Consider the following 21,348-nt stretch of genomic DNA (forward strand, 5'->3'; position numbering starts at 1 on the left):
CTGCTGGAGTGAGGGGACAGGCTGTAAGTCTCAGGTACCCAGTGCACAATGTAGGTAGCTCTAGCTCACACTTTCCTGCTCCTCAGCTAGTGTACAGCACTAGAAACACGTAGTAGCTGCCCTTTCCACATTGCAGAGGTGTCACTTCCCACTGCATTGAAAACTGGTCAATGCTCTTWATATTTACTGAAAATTTCCATATTTTTTTCCAATCTTTTCAGTCAAAGATACCAGAAACATCTGTTTTGTCATTAAAAATAAGAGATAAAAGTATTAAATTGCAAATGTGATTTTAGTTTAATTAATCTTACTTTGGTTCAAGTTCTTTACTACTTATTTTAACAATAACAGGTGRAACAATTAGTAAATTCATCGCTTAGTAGGAAGACTTTTAACAAATTCAATGGTGTCCCCCCAGCAGCCTCAGTGGTAAAGACCTGAAGTCAGAATGGTGGCAGAGTGACTACATGTGCACAACAAGGGAACCATTCTGGGATAGGGCCTTGCAAATGAGTGAATGAAACATCCAATAACTCTGGAGCATTTAGAAATTCTCAGATGGCAGCGCRTGAAAATCCAAGGGATTCATTTTTCCTTTACAGCTGAAATTGTATTTTCCCAACAATATTCCCTCAGCTAAGTAATTTCTCCTTCCGAGTCCACTCCACCCTTCAGCATTTTTCCAAATAAAAAGGAAGATAACAAGGATGACTATTTTAAAAGAATTTCCATTTTCCCCTGGCTGCCACGTTTTGGTTGCCATGGAAGTGTGCAGGTTCCAGAGGGGACTGTTCAGTTCGATACCGTGCAATTCGTCAAGCTGCTGCTCTGGTGAGTCACTTTTCCCTGGTTAAGTGCGTTTCAGAAATAAGTGTGGTCATCAGTTCCTGGTGATTTGCAAAAACTGCTGTTACCCTGTGACCTGATTTTTCTCTCCCTGGGCATAATTAGCTCTGCCAGGGAGAGAGAATTGCAATATCACTTAGTACACCTTTACGAGGGAGACTTTTCCAGAAGCCATAATCCTCCTTTGCTACTTTTATTCTTAAAGATCAGTCTTAGTGCCAAGCTCAACCAAACTGCCAAAAATAAATGGTGCTGAGCTTCGTTCCCATGGACAAGCATCCAGGCTCCYCAGATTCACCCCGTACTGGAGCAGAAGCGTTGTTGAACCAGCCTCATCCCCAGCATGGGAGCTGCAGGTTGCTTGCAGAGAGCAGATGAACTTCCCTCATTGCCAATACMTCCTTTGCCTGGAGACTGTGCAGTGAGCCCAGCTGGCAGCGAGCTACAAAGCCACCATCTCTTATGTCTCCAAAGAAGCTTTGGAAAGCACTGCCAGCAAGCTCTGCTCCCTAGGAACACTTTCTCCACAAAATTTCCAACGCTCAGCCTCTTCTTTTCTTAACCATATAGACTCACATCTGAAAATCCATCTCTCCCAGACCTTGCGGGATGCAAAGGAAAATAAGAGGTACAAACCTTTTCTCATTCCTTGTGTCACTCCTGCTTTGGGAGAGCTTGCAGGGCTCCTCAGGGTCTCTCTAGGACAAGCTACATCTTGTTTAAGATTATAAGTGTATCACAAGGATAGGACCAAAATTGCCCATCAGGCCAAAAAGAAAGGCAGATACTTGAAATGTGAGAGAAGATGCCTACTGAAATCAAAAACTGCCAAAATAAACATCCAGACTTGGTCCTCGTTATCAGGACAGAATAAAAATCCTTCTAACTGCTAAATGCAGTTGCTTCTAATTTCCCTAATTTTAAAATTTTAGCAAAATAAGTACCCTGCAAGTGTTACTTGACTAAGGACAGAGCAAAAATAACTCCCTTGAAACAAGTAAAATCAAAGTCCTCTCCAAGCAAACAACAAAAACACCCTGGTCCCAGCCAGCTTCTGTTTTAAGTCTTGTCTACAAGTAGGTAAAATCTTGCAGTACTAGAAACTTTTGATGAAATTTAAAAATGCTGCTATTTTTCAAAATCTCTAGGGGCCAGTTTAGAAAAAAAGCCCTCAACAACTTGCAGTGCAATTTTACAGTTATTTCCAGCAGCTCCATTGCTGAATTCTCCTGTGATTTTTTTTTCAATTGATCTAAGAAGAAAGGTAAATAAACAGGAAAAATAGCAGAAGAAAGTGTTCAGCATTAATTACAGGTACATAATAAATACTGTATTTGCTCCTCTGCACATGTACAGCTATGACAGAGTGCAACAGAGTGCCTGCAGGAGAGAGTGCAATGAAACACATGCCCTGTTGCACAYTGCTGTTCACGAGCCATAGTGCGCTATATCTGTCACTACAGATTAATAGCAATGTTCACAAGATTAATACAAAGAATAGATTGCATCTGTTATTATATTATATCTATTATATCTCCTCCCCATCTCCGAGTGCATTCATTCATCATCAAAGCCAGCAACTTCCTGAGTTGCACCTTCCTTTTTGGCTGCAGGTCAAGGGTCCAGCATGTGCCACTGCAACGGCCTGGCAATGGCACCAGGAGTTGGACTCTGCCAACAAGATAATCTTGTTTACCTCTTTATCCCCAGTCCGTTGATAGCTGCACCCCATTTGCACCATGTCTCCTTGACACAGAAAGTGCCTGCAGGTTTTGTTGGGCTGCTCCCCAACATGTCCCTTATGGCACCATGCAGCGAGTACAGAATCTATCCCTGCTCCTGCATCCCTGCTGAAACGCTAGCAAGGTCCCTTCTCCAGCTGTGCTGAAAGTTTGATTTTTCATTTTATTTCATGCCCAGGCTGCCCAGGACCTCTCCATTTCTGTTCTCAATAACAGAGATTATAGCAAGCCATTCCAAACTTTGTTGTGTGGATACTGGGACACGATACCCTATCACACCATAATGTGACTAAACATTTCCCTTCTATTCCCTGTGTGTTGTGATCTGCGTCCAAAATATACATGTGTTCGGTTTCCACAGCACAGTCTAAAGGAGCTCCCATGAAGTTTTGTTTATTTTAGGAAAAGTCGACTTAGTTTTCCTGACATGGCCCAGACAATGACTGTTTTTACTGGGTGGTTACTAGGTGCTATTATCCTCCTGTCAAGCTCCAGTGGGGACAAGACTCCTATAGTCAGTTGGCTGAAAAAACTCACTATATTCTATCCCATAATGTCTTCAAAGGAACAATAAATGCCCTTCTGGAAGATATGTTTTAGCCAAATGTATTTCACTTTAGTCAAACATAAGTTTTCTGACTCAGAAGAAGGGTAACTGGATTAAATTTAATAGTCTGTAACATACAGGAGCCTTCCTTTGGACTTGAACTCTGTGAAGCAACTCACTTTGAGATAACAGAAAATAGAAGTCCAAGCTGGGAAGCTGTCAGCAAAAATGTGTACTTGCTCTCTGCTTTTTTATCCTTCTCACTACAGTCAAATAATTTATCTTGAAGGAACTGGTTGGGCATGTGAAATATTYGAACGGCTCATTTTGCTGCAGAGAGGTCTGGCAGCTGAGCCATCACTTTGCTTTCCTTCGAAAAGGCCTCGGATCCGTCCCAGGCGAGGAAGCAGCAGGAACCAGGTACACACTAGCAAGGCCCAGCTCCCCACAGCTCTTATACGCTGGGGTTATTTTAAGCTCCAAACAAAATTTATCAAATTGCATTTTTGAAAAATAGTACCATGTGAGTCACATTTACTTCATAGCCCTTTTGCTGCAGGCTCTCACTACTGGCTGCAGGATATTTATTACCTCCAATGCCTGCTCTGAGAATCTCCTTTCTGGGTCTGTATTTCACATTTAATGAGCGCTTTTGCAATTTCATGACTGTTTTCTGAAGTTTAGGTGCCATTTTGCACAGCCTTTATGGTTTATGACCTGTTTCAGCTTTCACTGCTTTCTGCCCATAACTATGTACATGAAACTACTCACAGGCCCAAACTTTTTGCTTTTCCTGCACTCTGCTGTGTTTCAATGACACAGATCATCTTCTCACCTCACCCAGGACAAATTATTCYACGTAGTGATGTCTGCCTTCCCCCATCTCCTTGACTCTGAGCTACTATACCTGCATTTCAGTAATATTTCCYAAAGCTCTGCAGCTCCCGGTCTCAGTTATGACCTTCTGGGACACGTGCAGTGTTCTGGTAATTTCCAATGACACTCTTCTTATTTTCAGAAATTACTATGTAATTCTCCTCTGGCACGGTGCAGAGAAGAGTGGGAGCACTGCTTGGAAAATTTGTTGTGCTTTTTAGGTGTGAACTTCATAAGGCTGATCACAGGCACAGAAATAGGTTTCCATAGTGAAAGGCAGGGCTCAGCGTAACCAAAGGCAAGTCTAGGTACAAGGTCTACATGCTTCTAATTTGGCCAGCAAGTATTTATCAAGCTCTGATGGGAAATGGTGTTGCAGCCACCACTGCTTTCACCTCAGCTCCCATAAAGACAGATCACCTCTCYGGCCACTCCAACATCTGCATCCAGCTGGGATGCAAAGTGGTTGGACCATCGTGGCTCTATACCTCACTGGTCATATATGATGAATAACTGATCACGGGAGTTAGTCTGGAGCACCTGAGGTTTCTTGGTAGCTTGGCCAGCGTATTTAAGTGGATTAATGTCCTGGCTAGAAAGGCTGTCCTTTTTATAGTGCAAAGCTCTTTCAARAGTACATTTTGCCTCTGTGCAGGACCAAACTTCCCTGGGGGCTGGTCTAAGAGGGAGGAAGGCACTTTTATAGGAGCAAGGAGCTGCTGCAAATCTCATCACCTGCTGCACAGAATGATGCATCTGCAATTTTGATCTTACATGTCTTTTAGGGAAATCTATAGTGGCATACGCACTTAAAACAAATGTGCTCAAGAAAAAAAACCTCCAGACAAATTTCCTCTACTCCTTCCCAAAACAAAACTGAAATAAACAAACCAAAACCTCTACAAAAACAAAATACACCCCTGCACTTGCTCCTTTCTGCTGAGGAGAGAATGACAGAACAGATGTATAACAGAAGTTATTTAGGGTGATTAATACATTACTGGGGAGATGCCAAGAGATTATAGTGGTAAGTTTAGAAGCAATCATATAGAACATATACAGGAATAGAGCAGATCTCCTCCACCTGCCCACAGTGTAGTTTCACCAAGCATTCATTTCTGAGGGATGTGTCACAAAAATCCTGCACTCGGTTTGTGTGAAAAATACATGTGAAATACAGAGAGAACTCGGAGCCTTTCTGTACAACAACATCCTACGGGAGTTCTCACTCTTCTGCTTCCCCTTGTGTTCACATGTCACCAAAATGTTCCCATCCTCTTGCAACTATCACAAGAAATTGTATTCAGAGTGCTGGGAGTTTTTAGTCCAGTTTTCAATTTTTCTCTTGCTTTCAAATATTTGTGATTAAAAAAATGCTCTTCTGCTCCACAGGAATACATTGATTTCAACAGAACTGTTATTTTTCATTATCAGGAAGATGGAATTAACAGCATCAAAATAAGAATGACACAATTGTTTGATTTTCCATTTCAAAGCAAAATTCACACTTTGAAATGGTGATTCAAAGTGTGCTGTTCAGCTATAGTAAATCCTTTTATTTGGATCAAAATCACTAACTCCTCCCCAAAGCTTTTTGCTGAAGATGTTTCAAAATCTGCTATTCTGCAAGGTCTCCACTTTTCACCTCTTCMTGCTCCTCCCTGGAACAGAAGCTGTCTATCGAAATGTCCCCAAAGGAAGACATTCTCTTTCCTGATTAAGAATAGCGATGACAACAACAACAACAAGAATAAAACCAGCAATAACCTGATCCTAACACACGGAGCCATGTTAAAAGACAGCGATAAGGCTGAATTCCCTGTGCTAGGAGGACTGAGTGCCTCTGCTAGCCTCCAACTAATCAAGGATCTGATGATAAAGCATATTCATAAAAGCTGCCACTTTCAAAGAGCTCTTCAGATTCTTTATTTCCCTACTATCCAGTGCCCAGGAATACTGGACGGACAGCTGTGCAACAGCCAGGATGGCAGGGCTTCACTGCTGTGGATGCCTTGTGGTCCACACAGTGTGGCCATGGTTTGCACTGAGCTGTGCATCCTTCTTCAACACCATCCTGGCATGTATGAAAAGAACTTCCATCTGTGGTGTTCACCCATGGATGAACAAATGGATCCCTGCTGAAATTTCCTTCCAACAGGAGGCAAACTGAACCAAAGCTGGATGGGGAAAAAAGAAAGCAAAGGGCCTCTGTGCCCTGAACCGCCCACGGGTCCTGCCTTCTGCTAATGCCCGCAGGAGACCTCTTGGAGACCATGGGCAGTTACAATCYACATCCAAGGCCATAGCCACTCTCCTCAGGGAATGCTGAATATTACTTGTAAGAGGTGCAACTTTGCAACCAGCACATTGCAGAACCTGTTAGAGACAGAGTTTTTGCTTTTGTATGAGTAAGGCATCGAGAAGAAATGCATATCAAATCTGTTCAGCTCCAAGGCATGCAACAAAAACAAACCACCTGCATTAGAAGGTTTGCAGGGGAAGGTAACCCACCTTGGAGAAATATCACATCCTTGCTGCATGAAAGCTCCTAGGGAAAACCAGAGACTGTTGAATATCCCAAATTCATTTGTCTGGTCATTGGCTGGCTGGTCCCGTCCTTCCTCGAACTCCTCAGTGTGCCACTCATAGGGGCTGAAGCGACTGACCAGGAAGAGGACAACGCTTACTCCAATGTAGGCGAAAACAATGCACATCCAGATCTCATAAGCCAAAGGATCCAGAAAGGAAAAAACTCCTGGTTTGGACTTCTGAGGTTTTTTTATCATGATAGAGATACCTAGGCTCATAAACGGTTTGGAAAAGTCTATAACCTCTTCTCGAACCAGAGTGATGGTTAATGGTGCCACTGCAACATCAGCCCTCTGAAAAGAAGAGACAAGAAATTTGCATTTTAGGGACAAAATACACCTCTCAGCTCCAGTTCCTTTTTCTTGGACYTCTATTTACTTCTCCTCGCATTGCAGAGGTTACCAGATAAAACGGTAACAGGAGTAATGTTAAGAAGAAGTAGTCTATAATATTTGTGAATTATTTCCATTTTATCACTGCTGATTACCAGGCCTGTTTTGAAATCACAGCATTTTTGCTTTCCAGCCACCTAGCTCTTCTTGCCTGATTTATCCACTGATGTTGCAATCTGATACAGATGACTATCACTAAAAGAATCTCATCACCCAGACATCAAAAGAGGCAAGGGAAAGCCAGTTGCCTGGAAAAGGCACGCTAGAATGTTTACCTCCACCAGGAACTACTTTCTGATTGCCTATCTTATGTAAGAGAAGAGGATGAAACTTCCAGTGACACTGATACGTACTTTCCATTTATTTCACAATCAATCTTGAGGATGGAAAGGGAAATGTAATGCAATGGCTGAGGATACATCCYGCAGCCTCCTGGCAGGATGCCCGTGGTGAGACACACGGACCTGGACATGGATGTTCCCTACACTGCCAGGTGGGAAATTTAAACCACCATGGATGGGGAGTCAACCTATTTTTTAAGGACTGGGTGCTGGGTGTAATGGAGCTCCCATTTAGGGAGCCTAAATAAATAATTTAGACACTTGACTTTTTCCATGGGAAAGTAAAGCAAATTTCACTCCTTATAGCTATACCTTCTACCTGTAGGTGTATTTGGCCCAGTAACTTTGTATATTGAACTTCTGTCCTCCTCTGGTACTGCAGAGACTGGGTACAGGTGGAAGTTAAGTGGCCAGATGGAAAATGATCTAGTACCAGTATTAAAACCAAACATACGCTGAGTGTGTGAAATTGTGTCTTTGTTTTATCCTGCCATTATCATGCAAATATAAAATAGAGTAAAATTGGGAAATTCTACCCATGGGAAAGTTTGACCTTTCCATACTTCTTCTTCCAAAAAAAGGAAAGAAAAAAAACATCTTTTTGGAACACTGAGAGGAAATATTTTGACATTTCTATGGGCATAGAAAAATTAAAATGTTTCACAGGACTTCTTATTTGCATAAGCAGAGTTTCAGCCCTCAAGATAGCTCAAGCCCTGGGGCAGGAAACATTTAAAAAAAAAAAAAAAAAAGACAACTAGGTAGCATAGAACATTTAGTACAGCTCAAAACTGTTTCCTTGCTTGAGAATTATTTTTTTCTGATCAAGTGAGAAAATAATTCAGCTGATCAAGTAAAAGTTTTCATTCGATTCTGCCCAAGAGAATGTAAAAACAAAAGAAGATTTCCAAAGAGAAGCATTTTGGTAGTTAAAGTGGGCATCTATCCAGAATGATAAACCTTATTTGGTGTAACCATTTTAAGAAGAGTTGTGGGTGAGGAGCTGGCTCAATGAAGTATCTGGTGGTTGTGTGGAGGTAGACTCTCTTGTTATTTATTTTGAAGGACTTCTTTGAGCTCTTCTCTGTAGAAGCGCTGAAGCACCAAAAGTTCCATAGCAGCTTAAGGAAAAAATTTTTAAGAGTGAGGGTGACAGAGCACTGGAATAGGTTGCCAAGAGAGGTTGTGGAGTCTCCTTGTCTGGAGATCTTCAAAACCTGCTTGGACACAATCTTGTGCCACGTGCTGTAGGTGACTCTGCGTATGCAGGGGTGTTGGACTAGATGATCTCTAAAGGTCTCCTCCAACCTTAATGATTCTATGAGAAGTCATCCGACTGCATTAAGATTTGAGGATGCCCTCAATACAGATTAACAAGAGAGCGGMGGTGGCAGGAAGGTTGCACTGACAGAAGGCTGGGATATTTACAGGTTCCTTTTATTGGGGAGCTTGTATTTGTTTTCCAGACAAGAGTTAAAAACAATGGATGAGGTTACAAACYTACCCCATAAACCAGTTCTCCCACCATGCCGTTCCATGTTTTAGTGTCTGGATCCCGGGCTCCATACTTCCCATCTCTGACAATCTCCAGCCTGTAGTGGTAGCCAACATGCTTGGCGATCTCTGCAGCGAGCTCCACACAGTAGCCTTCATATCTCTCATTGCCTTCAAACTGGTTGGCATTCTTCTTGAGCATCACGTATGGGTCTTCCTGGCACAAAGAAAACAGATACTGAGTCACACTTCATTTTTCTAGAGATGCACCTCAGGATCTCAGACTGGAGCATAGCGTGCAGCTTCTGGTCCTCTTGCAAATACCAGCACTGTGGTCCTTTACCAAAAGGCATGGTCAATATGCAGGGGAGTTACGAAGTACTTATGGTGATTATTATTCTGGCCTTCTGCATTTAGTAAGACAGAACTGGAGGTAGCTCTTGTTGTGATAGACCTGATGGGTATGGAGTTGGTGGTGGTATTTGGGCAACACCCTCTCAGTGCTGTTCCAGAAAGGGCATTTAGTGCATCCAACTGATGAATTTTTAGAGGCATGTCTATGTGGGCACTGACAGAATCCAATCTGCTGGGCGGGAAAGAGCCCTAGAGATGTTTAACTGGGTTTGGGCATTGTGTCATCTTCTTTGTAGACTCACAGTAAGCATTCAACAAATAACTTACTGAAAATTCATCAGGTTTGGCAGGGTAAGGGAATGCAATGACACAATACATGATACCATATTTTATGAGATAAATATTGTTCCTTCATGATTTGTTTTTAAAGTTATGATGCAGGGTCTCTGCACAATATAGCCTATCCTTCCCAAAAGTATAGCCCCCATGCTGTGGGATAAATACAAAACACACGTATAATTTTTCAAGTATACCTATGCTACTGCCTCTAATGTCTTACCATAATCTTTTGTATTTCCTGCACTTACATGTGAGATCTCTTAAATATTTATTCAGTTAGCTACAGCAATTTTCAGATATCTTTATGGATCCAACAGGAAGCAGTAAGTGCGWTTTTTTCTGTTGCTGTTATTACTATATAAATCACACTGCAAAGGAAGGCATGCAAGAGCAAAGAGGGAATTCATACACCAGCAGATGAGGAGGGGGACTTCAAATCAAGGGATTTGAAGTCAAGAACTTACTAGGATCGTTGTGACTATGTAAGTCCTGTTCTGAAGACTCGTGGACTCATTGCCACTTTGAGTATCCGTGGCCACTGGAACTAACTTCTCATCTTCGTTCCAGTAACCAACCTGCCAAATACAGAAGCAGGACATCTTGCTGATACCTCTTTCGAATATTAACCAAATTACCGTAACGGAATTGACCTAGAAAAGTCAGCTCTCTCTGCAYGTTTATACCCAAACAGAGACCTCATTTTTCTGAAGTTTTGATCTCTTTTGGCAGTGGGACCAAGAACAACCCCTTACTGCCATGCCTGCACTCTGAGAATAAYGCACACCATGGGCAGGGGAGCAGAGTGGATCCAAGCACGTAAAAACAATTAGGAGACAGCACCAGGGAATCATTGCAATTCCCTGTGCCCTCCCCACATTCCCTCTGCGATGAATCCTTCATATTTTTCTATCACTGAACATGGCTGCTGTACATCCAGATCTTGTAGGTGGATCAGTTGCCGTCCTGCAGCTGAAAGCCTGCTATGCAAGGCTGACTTTCAGGATGTCTTGGGGGAAAAGAAAAAAAAAAAAAAAGACAAAATTTCAATAAAAAAAAAGCAAACTCTGGAAAATATTTAAAAATTGGGAGTTCTATTCATAGCTAAACAGCTGTAGTAGGCAGAATTTCCATGTTAAGCTGTGCTTATTAATAATCAGGGATTCAGTCTGAACTATCACTACATGCAGGCAAAGCAGGGTGCCAGCAAAGATCAATAGGAAGATCATCACTGAGGTTATCCACTCTGAGGGCTTGATTTTATAAGAGGTTTTCCATCACCTCATGTAAGGATGAAATTGCCTGAGCTCTGCTCATGTGGAAGGGATTTCTTATCACAGTAAATGGGAAGAGGTATTAACACAGGGCACGACCAGGAGCCTGCTGATGGCAGATTAGAGATCATAACAATTCAAGAAGAGGAAAGCTCTGCACAGGCTGCTCAACTCTCTTCATTGCGCAGAGAAAAAGAAAAGGCAGTGAGGAAAGAGCTTCTGCAGCTCTGTCCCCAGGCAGTATAAATGAAGACATGTATATTTGCTTAGCACTACTAACTTGGAGGATCTACCACACAGTATGTATCTTGGCAGTTATGGATGCATCTCCTAAATAAATATCACTTCTGTCAGTAAATACACAGCAAAATCTAGACATTTAGCCATTCTGTTTCTTCTCCTCTCAAATCTGCCCACATTGCCAACATCTTTCTTGAAGTTCAAAGCCCCATGCTCACATAATACTTCATATGAATACCAGGAACTGCAGAAATATTGCTTTACAAGTCTTGGAAGACATGCTCTTTTTCTTTCTCAGTGAATAATTTTTTTGTTGTTGTTTTTATGACATTGCTGATTCATGCTTAGCTCTATGGTAGGCTCTGATCTCTCATCTGCTGCTTTCAGGGGCAAGTGTGCTTTGGGGCAAAGGGAGTTCAGCCTGTAAGGGTGGAACTATTGTTATTTCAAGTTTTTCTTAAGTTTCAAATGTATATTTTATTCTTCTGGGAGTAAGGGGATGCAGAAGACTTGCAGCAAAAACATTCAAAGTTATTTAGATATCTTCTAGTTATAAAATAACTGAGCTACTCTTTGTTTTTCAGAAAGATAATGTGCAACATTAACTTAACTTCATGGAGTCAGACTTGAAACAACTTGTGTTCCAGTAGCTAAAAACTTCTAAAAAAGGCCAGATTTATTTAGAATGTAAAGAGAGGGCAAGATTCCATAATTTCACAAACAACTGCATAGCAATCAGGGCATGGTTAGTGGGAAGGCTCATCACTTCAAGGAGAGCAGAATTAGGCTAACATAAAGGATTCATCTATAYGAGTTAGGGCAGACAGATTGTACCTGGCTCTGCTTCTCTTCATTGCTTGAAAAGGAAAAGGGGGGGAGCAAAAATAAAGTTTTATAGCTGGTCCTGAGTCAATATGCTCTACCAGTAAGAAGCAGAAGTATGAACTGAGCGGGCCAAGCTGTCACTATCCTGGAAACCTCTGCTCCACTGTCTCTTCAGCTGTATAGAGATGCCACTGGTGCTCCAGACAATCCTTTCCATGTTATTATAGTAAGACACCATTAGTTCCCAGTGGTGCTTCCATGCTTCCTTATGCAGAGATCTGGGAATATGTTTTCAGTGACTTTCCTTGTAAACTTTCATGAATGGCAACAGCCTCTGAGGCCTAACCGTGCCAAAGCATGCCATAGCACAGTGTCTGAAGTCACTATCTATCTTACCTTTCTGATTCCATCATGTTTCATTTCAATCACTTGCAGGGTGTAGTTGGTCCTCCGGCCCTTCTCATTAAACTGAACGTTTCCAGATAATCCTTCAAAATGGACCTTAAAAAAAAAAAAAAAAAAAAAAAAAGAACTGTTTGCACATTGTGGTTGTTCTGCAGCAGCAAATGGCAAGGGGCAGAAGGATGCAGAATGCAGTTGCAACCCTCAGGTCCATGCAGCAGAGATGGGATGTCTCTACAGCACCAGGATTTCACTTGGTTTCAGTCTTTATAGCATTCCTGTCCCCTGGTAGGACACAGGGGCTCCTCATGCACATGAGAGGTAAAGCTTCWTCTCTTAAAAGTCTGTTACTGAGCTCAGGGAGGCATAAGAACTACATCATGTGTGTGAGGCCTTCATTTCTTGGGATCTGACACTGTGCTAAATCAGCTCTGAACAAACTTGGGTTTTGTGTCTGGTCATACTGTCTAAATCTGACCAGAAATCAGACTTTGGTAAAGAGCTTGTCAGCCCAAATCTAGAATTGTATTTACAAGAAATATGAAACTGTGSCCATAGCTCCCAGCTGCCACTCTTCACTGGAGAGGAGTCTATCAGTTTAAAACAAATTTAATTATCTGCTGCACCAGCCTAATAAAACCTGACAATTTAGTATTGTAAATGAGATTCGCATAGGCAACTTTGAGTCATATTGCTGCTGATAACACCGCTGAGCTCAGGCATCACATCCTTAACTTTTCCTTGTGGTCTGGCCATTTGAGCTGTTGTAGCCACACCAGTCTGGTGTGGAGAAGAGTCTCAGCTGGAATTGTGAGGCCTGAGCAGGACAAGCAGGAATATAAGAGAAAGTTTTGGTCTCTGTAGAGACCATGTGGAGGAATACTGAGGCCAGTGGATTGTGAATTGAAAGATTGTTCTCAGTCCTGCCACCAACCTTAAGCAGATCTGTTCTCTCTGCAACTTGTATGTTCCCATGTGTAAAACAGGAACAGATACTAAACTGCATACTTAACAGATACTTAAAAGTGCTCTGAGATCCTCAGAATAAAAGCGCATGGTGAAGAAACGAGAATAGACAATTGCTAAGGAAATCTGCTGCCAAATCRCTCAAGCTGTAATTTTTTTCCAACTATTACCACAAAGGTTTGTCATGAAAACTAACACCTGCCTGTATTTTCTGAAGCTCCTTCAAATCAAAAGGTAAACWTGATGACATTTGCAGAAAAATGCATGTCCCTTCTTATGGGAAGCAACATTGCAATAGCCCTGTTTTCCTAAGCATTCCCACACTCCTCCTTTGATGGTCCCTGTGGCTTTCTTTTCAGCTCCTGAGCAACTCAAACTCAGACCACAGGGTGCTCCTGCTTTTTGGCTTCACACACTATAACCACCTATTCTTTTTATACATTTGGAAGAAATCTGAAACCTGACACATTCCCATGACACTTAAACAGCAAAAGAAGTTTCTCCTAACAATGCTGGACTCATCTGCCCTTCTTCTGAGACCCCTTCCATAATTCCTTTTCCGTTTGCTTGCTTGACCAAAACTCTCCTTTCAAGCAGCAGTTCCTCACTGATGCACATGTATTTGTCTCTTTTTGTAGAGTACAATATTTTCAAAGTAGAATAGAAACCTCAAGGGATTGATTTAAAGTAATAGTTTGTGAGCATCTTTTGAAAAAAAAAATAGTCTTACCTTTCTTTAATAAAAGCATCTATTTTTCTTAAATGTGCTAGATTTCTGTTTCTGAAAAATTGCAGACTATTTGAAATTGCTTTTCATTTTTGCTCCTGCCAACCATGACTCCTTCCTACACTAAACAGAAATGAGGCAATTCAGGAGCTTATTCAAGACATTTGAGTAGAGAAACTTCTTACTTTTAAGCAGATCATAAAATTTTAGGCATTAGTAAATGGGAGGTAAAGAAAARGCACTCGGTGAATATGTTAGAATTGCTGCAATTGTGAATATTTATAGAATGGATAATTCAAACCTTCAATCTAACCATAAGTTCTTTCTATTTCCATCTATCTCTTTCTATAATGTAGTTATTGCTACAATACTAAGTGCCAGATGATTTTAAAATTCATGGTTAAAGATTTCCCAAGGAGTTCCTTTTTCTACAGGTCTAGGAGCTTTTTATTCTGATCATCATGACTAAACTGGTCAAATATTTGGAGAATGCCAATTTTTCAATGGTATTTTTTCAACAGTAAAGAAACAAATTTTGCAAACAGTTCTGTGTGTTCATTATTCAAATGCACTGCTGTTAAAAATTAAGAGTTCTGAAATCACTTTAAAGGGAAGGGAAGGGAAAACTTCATATTTTCACACACACAAAATTGTATTTTCTGAGCAGATTTAATTTTAATCTCCTCTTCTCAYAAATTCAATAAAGGAAAATGCTTGAGTGCCCATTGTTCATCAAATGACTTCCAAGTATTTCATGTTTATTAGGTAACTGATCTCCCTAATGCATCAAGGAGGCTGATTTTATTATAAGAATTTGGAAAAGCTATAACAGCGATTTGCCCAAGGTCACACACACAGTCAATGGCAGGCTTGGGAATAAATCAAATCCAAGAAATCAAATCAAATGTAGGATTTGATTTTTAAAGAATCCTTATTTACCAGCAAACTCAAAACAAATCAAAACAAAATACTTGGCAAAATTTATATATGACACAAAATAACCAAATTAAATGCGTTCCTCTTGCCTTCATTCTTAAGGAAAAAAGAAGGGATAAGCTATATTTGGTAACACTGAACTAGCAGTATTTYAAAAGAATCATCTATTTTTAAAATAAATTTAGCACAAACTGTGAGAGAAAAAGTAGATTATATGTCTGAAAAAAGGACACCACTAGCAATGGATGTCAGTCTTGAAATTTAAAGAAATTTTGAAGTGTACTGCCCTGCTTCATCTTCACTAAGTTCAATGTTTTCAATCTAACTATAAGTTTCGTTTATATTTTGCTTATTCAAAATCTAAATTTTATGCAGCATACAAAAGGAGCATTTTCAAATYATTGAGGAATACATTTTCTAAATGGCTGTTATTAAAACTCCCACCAGTAAGAAACAAGCTGTAATTTGGTCTTGGAAAACATTCTGACAACAGACAGCATATAAGGCAAAACCAAATGATCTGGAACTGTTGCCAAGTTCACAAAGAATTGAAGGAGCTCCCAGAAAACTGGTTTGTGGTAGTGCGGAAGGTAAAAAGAGACATAGGATTTCATGGGAGGCGACATAGGATTTCATGGGAGGCGACATAGGATTTCATGGGAGGCGACATAGGATTTCATGGGAGGCGACATAGGATTTCATGGGAGGCRACTGTGGGTTTTCAGTGCCAGAGCTCTACTAGAAATTAAAGAAAGGAGGACATTCCCAAACCCTTTAAGAGATTCTAACTTGGAAATACTCATTCCTCGGTCTGCTTGAGTCTTTTGGCCTTTCTGCCCTTCCCCAACTCTGCCGCAGCTTCCCACGTGTGATCACAGGAATGTGCCCACGAWGGGCATCATCTCCGTGCCTCACCTGCTGCAGTGCCCTCTGAATGTCGATGCCTTGGCCCCAGGGGACAGCTGGGTTGGCCAGACAATCCCCGGCGTTTCCGCGGCGGGAGATGTCGATCCGCTGCCTCCGCAGGTTCTGAAAGGCCTCCGCCATCACCCGAACCCCATCGTACGTGAGAGCAGATGTATACTAGAAAAAGAAGGGGAGTTGCACGTCRTTCATTAGGGTTAGCTGCCCTCGTGCCCGATACAGCGCTTCTCCGCTTTTGTTCTGTTTTTATTCTTCCTCTAATCACTACTGTCTTGCTGACTTCTGAAAAGTTGATACCCTGTCCCCAGAGGACTGGAGAGTGGAAGATCAGCTCCTGATGCAGGGCTAAGGGCTGCTGCACTTGCCTTTTGTTTTAGCTCAATTGCTGTCAGAGTTGCTCCCTGAAGAGGACTTAACCTTAGAGGGCATCACCTGCTGAGTCTTTCTATTTAGTTAGATTCATGAAAAGAAAGTAAGAAATAACATTATACTAGGTCAATGTTGAACTCTATGATACTCAAAAACAATAAATAASTCACCCTTTCTGGTCATACATAGACACAAGAAAACTCCGCTTTAAYATACAAAAAAATATGCAGAAGATGAGTTTATTCAAGCAGAAACTTGTTTAGGAAACAGTATAAAATTCTAGGGTGAATGACAGMCATTAGAGTTAATTTCTTTCTCTATAATTATCTTCCAGTCTATTTGTTTGCAGCCTTCTCAAACTCATTCTTYCAAGGTTGCCATTGCTATTTCTAGGTGTTTGCCACAAGTGTGTGTATTTGTTTTCAAATGTCAAGTAGAAAAAAAACAACCCACTCCTCCTTTCTTGACAGCTTAAGTCTTCCATGTTAGGAATTAAAATATACCTATTGACTGCACTTGAAATGCTAGGTTAGAAAATCTGAAGAGAGTTTGTTACCACTGGAGATCTAGTGAACAAGTGAACAGTCAAGGAGTTCATGARTTTTTCTTTTTTTAATCCTAAACAGGAGGGGATATTTAATCTTTAGTTTTAAGAAGGGTAAAAACTGGGAAACAGTGAATACACTAACTTATGCCATTCTCAGCAGTAAGTATATACTTCTAACATTCAGAAAGTGTTGAGACACATGGAACAGATGAAATTCATAAGTACATTAAGTGACAGTGTTTTAGGATCAAGAAATGCTGGATTCAATAGGTCAGTGTTATCACGAGGCAAGGCCCTGCCTAGATTAAATGGTTTTCTATACCACTTGCCTTTGGCCTCTTCCAGTCCACACGAGGATGTTCCCTGGCATCGTTATTCTTCCACTGCTGCATGATCCTTGCTGGGACAGTGTCTGTGTAATTGACCAACTGGAAGCCAGTGACATTGGCTCCGCTCTCCCGGAATTTCGTCAGGTCAATATCCATGAATCCCTAATACAGGAGACAACAGGAAAAGCTCATCAGAGGAGCACATTTCTGGGGTGAATAATAGACAAACCTGCCTATCTATGAATATGGCATCTGGCTTAGGAAAAACTCTTCCCTCTGCTGAAAAGATCCTCAAGTAGAATAAAGTCCATTTCCCAAACCAYGGGGTGAGTTTGCCCTTCTCATAGGCAGCAGGAGGTCTCTGAGCTGGCAGCATCCTGCTGCTTCCATCCAGAGAGACGAACAGTTGTATCAATAATAGCTCCTTTGCAAGAAAGCTAGCAAAATAATGGAAAAAATATATCTCAGATAACACTTGGATGAAAATAACAAAATTCTCAACAAGCATTTATTAGAAAGAATTATTCAGCCATCTCTTGCTTTTATGCAGTCAGTTACTAATAGAGAGGTAACTCCTTTTCAAGCTATAGTTTGCAGAAAAGAAAAAAAGAAAAAACCCACAAATCCTGAATAATGAACTTGCGGTAGCTTAAGAAGTACGTGATCAGTTAGCTTGCCAAAGGAGTCCAGCTGTTAGAAAAGCCAGGATATAGGGTTTACTTACTTTAGGAGAAAAAAAGCCATTTTTTACACCTCAGATTACTGGTGAAATTCATTTCTTTCATTTCTCGACTGTTCTCCCCTACCTCTTGCCCACCCTGTGTGATGAACACAAGTTCACAAATACACAAGTGCATTGGGGTAGCAGTGGGGATTTGCTGTCATCAGTAACTCGTAGGTACATCAGAGCAACTGCTGAAACACTTCAGTTGAATCAGAGGCAAATTAATATTAGAGAGCCATTGCAAGCAAGATCATACTTYGGCCTCCCTGCTCTAATCCTATCTTTTCAGCACTCCAGATCTGAGATACTCTTTGCTCTGCCCTCCTGCCAAGGGCAGGAGAAGCTTTAACAGTGGCGTTCTCTCCTGCTTGGCTGTTGTGCGGAGACAAACAGGAGTCTTGCATTTTCTTTCAGAGCACAGGCACAAGAGATGTAGCTTATTAGTTTCACTAGTGCCACGAACAACCATAATGTATGAGGGAAACCAAACAAGATGAACCTACACAACACAGCTTTGCCTTCCCTCYGGGATACACTGCTGCTCTACACCCTCCTCAGGCCCCTTCTGAATCCCCCAGCAGGCTTCCCTCTCTCCCTCCCTTTCTCCCAATATATAGGATGATGCTGTGAGTTAGAAAAGCCAAATCACACCCCTCCCACAAGGGACTGGTTGGGTTCTKAAAGTGCTGATCTCTGTGCATGGGAGTGGGGAGCTAATTAGCTCATTAATGTCCAAGGTCAGGGTCAAGCTGTTAGATGGAAACCTGTTGTGGGAGCAGACAGCTTGGATGAAAAAGACTAAATTGCCATCTCTCATAGACGTCAGAACAAGGGAGTCAYAAGGTGACTCAAAAACGTCTTCAGTGACTTTTGCACTTTTTCTTCCTGCTTTTTGAAAGCAATTTAGCATTCTCTTCCTGCTTTGGGAATGAATGTAGATGCACAGATGCTCCAAGCATGATTTATTTTTCTTCAAAGTGTTGTGATTTAGGTAAAAAGAAATACATGTACTGGTATTTTGTGAGTATGTATTCCTCAGAAAGCTGGTTTATTCCCCATCAATCTTGTTTGCAACTGCTAACGTAGGGGTTTCAGAAAGCCAGAGCTGTGATTAATGAACGGGAAATGCAGTAGGATAACTGTCCCTGACATCTTAATGCATTTCAGGCCAAGTGGTTTTTGACACACAGAGCTCCTAAGGTTCAGTAAGAGGAACCTCACAGGTTGCCAACTGGTTACTCATGGCTAGGACCAAATTACACTGACATTTTGCTCCTGGGAAGTATTGAGGGTAAGAAAATCTGTCAAAAGAAACTACCACGCAGCTATTTGAAGCTTGTGCCACCAGCTCCTTCTTGGAAGGCTGACAAAGGCATGAAGAAAAGTCCCAGTTCACAACAGAATATGAATAGGATTTCGTGCCTGGTGTCCTTAACCCCTCAGTGAGCAGACTTAAATGGGAAAACTCAGAAAAGATTATGACAGCAGTGACTGGATGGCAGTGACTGAAAACATCATCTTTCACTGTTTTCCCCAGACCAGAGCATTTTGAAGCTGAAGCAAGTATTCAGAGATATTCATCAGGATTCATCTTATAAAATTCAAACTGTTTAAAAAGTGTGAAGAACACAGATTTTTTTTCCAGTTGTTTAAAACAGATGGGACCAGGGAAGATATCGTCTAACCTTGAATATGTCTTTGCATTTCAGCTGTTATCAATTGCCAAAATAACTTTCACCCATTAGCCCATTAGCCCTCCTCCACATGTCCCAGTACAAGGTTAGTAAGGAACAGTCCTCATTACAAAGGAATTTTCATCACTGCACCACAGAAATTGCTTAGAGCAGGGCTGGGTGAGATGACAGCTAATTTGCCAGCGTAATGCAGCTGAACTGGGAAAAGCAGTGATCAGAAGTTTTAGTGACCAGTTCCCAACGGTGATGAATTCTTGCTGTCTAAGATATAAGCAAGAATATATATCAAATGTTACATGCATTGTCTTTTGAAGATGTTTCTATTCACAAAGCAGTATCAGGAATTAAACGTGCTTATTTATCTTTCTGGAAAAGCAGCAGGCTTGCAGGAAAGATTTAAACAGGAGAACTACAATATTTACAAGTAAAAAAGCCATCAATCACTCCTCATCTTGTCCTAACTATAAGTACATCTTACCAGAAAAAAAAAAGGAACCTTTTATTTACTTTCCAATCTGTCTGATTCAGGAAATAACAAGCAGAAGTCTGGGCTAGCCCTGAGTTTTTAACCAGGTCTGCAAAAAACAAGAGATGCAGATGAAGAGAGCAGCTGTCCTATCTGGGATGCAATTGTACAACCCACTGTGGGATATTAGCACCTGTTATTTCACCATTAGTGGCTTCGGCAGAGAACAATAACACTGTGAGAATAATAAATACAATCTGTCATCGTAATATTAAAGTTTCATACAGTACAACTCTGTGAGGCCATCGGGGAAAGGTTTCTGGGGAATGGGAAGGCTGCAGAAGCTCCTGCTGCCCCCAGGCTCTGCGGGCACGCAGTGCTGGGCTCCTCCAGTCCCGGGCACGGTATCACAAATATTTACTGTGTGAAGCCTCATGTTACCAGCAAGTGCCGAGGGAAATGAGACATTATTTGACTGATGCTTCTTTTACTGCAGAGAATAAGAACGTTGAGAAACTGGATTTACAAGATTAAAGACTGTAAAACTTGCTAACAGATCAAGGGGAGGGAARTAGCTACAACAGACATTTGTGACAACCCCAGTGTAAGTGAAATCTGAAGGAAATGCAAACATACAAAATGCTTACCCAACAGAGAAAGGGYCTAAAAAGCAGGAAAGTTATCACTCTAGACAGTAAGACTAAATGGGAAAAACCCCTTTTTGTCTGCCACCAGTACACCTCTGAGGATCACTGCATGCCACTGYGGTGGGGCAGCAGGCTGCTCACAGCAGCAGCTTCAGCATCAACCCATTTGGAAAGGAACCAGCACAGAATCACTTCCCTCTGMCATCAAATCAACACCAGTAAGAAGTGGACAAGTACTGGAATGAAGTGTTCCCTGGGGTTGCAAGGGACAGAACTGTTCCAAAAATGTGGTACAGGGAAAAACGCCAGCCTTGCAGAAACAGGCTGGAGCTGGATGGAAACGGCCCCTCTCCCAGCGCCCTGCAACAGAGCTGCGTGCGGCCTGTCCGGTTGGTGGGCTGGCAGRTGCCTGGTGTTGGCTCCTTGCCCAGGGCTGTCCTGGGGGAATCGGAGGAACAGCAGGAATACTGGATGTCCCGCTCCAGGAGGGGCTTGATGTTGGCACTGCCAGGAAACCCAGCACAGCAGAGCTTGGAGGCACCACAGTGACTCTCCTTCGGACACTGCCCAAACTCAGGCACTCCAGGGGAGACAACATTTCAGCAGGCTCAGCCTGCCCTGGGCGATGGTGACCTGGCCTGGAGGGGACACCACATCCACAGATCTGCTTTGCAAAATGCTCGCGCCTCACGTATCCCTGGAAGATGCCTGGTCTCGTCTGAGAGCCACTGAACTGTGGGCTGACACTAGAACACACAGAT

General features: G+C 41.8%; 1 protein-coding gene across 2 annotated transcripts in view; it reads right to left on the bottom strand.

The window, feature by feature from the left end:
- The window catches only part of GRIA1 (glutamate ionotropic receptor AMPA type subunit 1), a 115,056-nt gene that overhangs the window by 27,559 nt on the left and 66,149 nt on the right, over positions 1-21,348 (bottom strand). For both annotated transcript variants that reach the window (XM_026047652.1, XM_026047654.1), the window contains exons 6-11: positions 17,057-17,218; positions 15,803-15,970; positions 12,253-12,357; positions 9,985-10,095; positions 8,838-9,044; positions 6,523-6,893 (exon numbers count right to left, since the gene is read on the bottom strand). In XM_026047652.1, the coding sequence (XP_025903437.1) occupies positions 6,523-6,893; positions 8,838-9,044; positions 9,985-10,095; positions 12,253-12,357; positions 15,803-15,970; positions 17,057-17,218 (1,124 nt within the window). The remainder of the gene's footprint in view (positions 1-6,522; positions 6,894-8,837; positions 9,045-9,984; positions 10,096-12,252; positions 12,358-15,802; positions 15,971-17,056; positions 17,219-21,348) is intronic.

This window comes from Nothoprocta perdicaria, unplaced genomic scaffold, assembly GCF_003342845.1.
Source record: "Nothoprocta perdicaria isolate Ctin4 unplaced genomic scaffold, notPer1 scaffold_5, whole genome shotgun sequence".
NCBI lineage: Eukaryota > Metazoa > Chordata > Aves > Tinamiformes > Tinamidae > Nothoprocta > Nothoprocta perdicaria.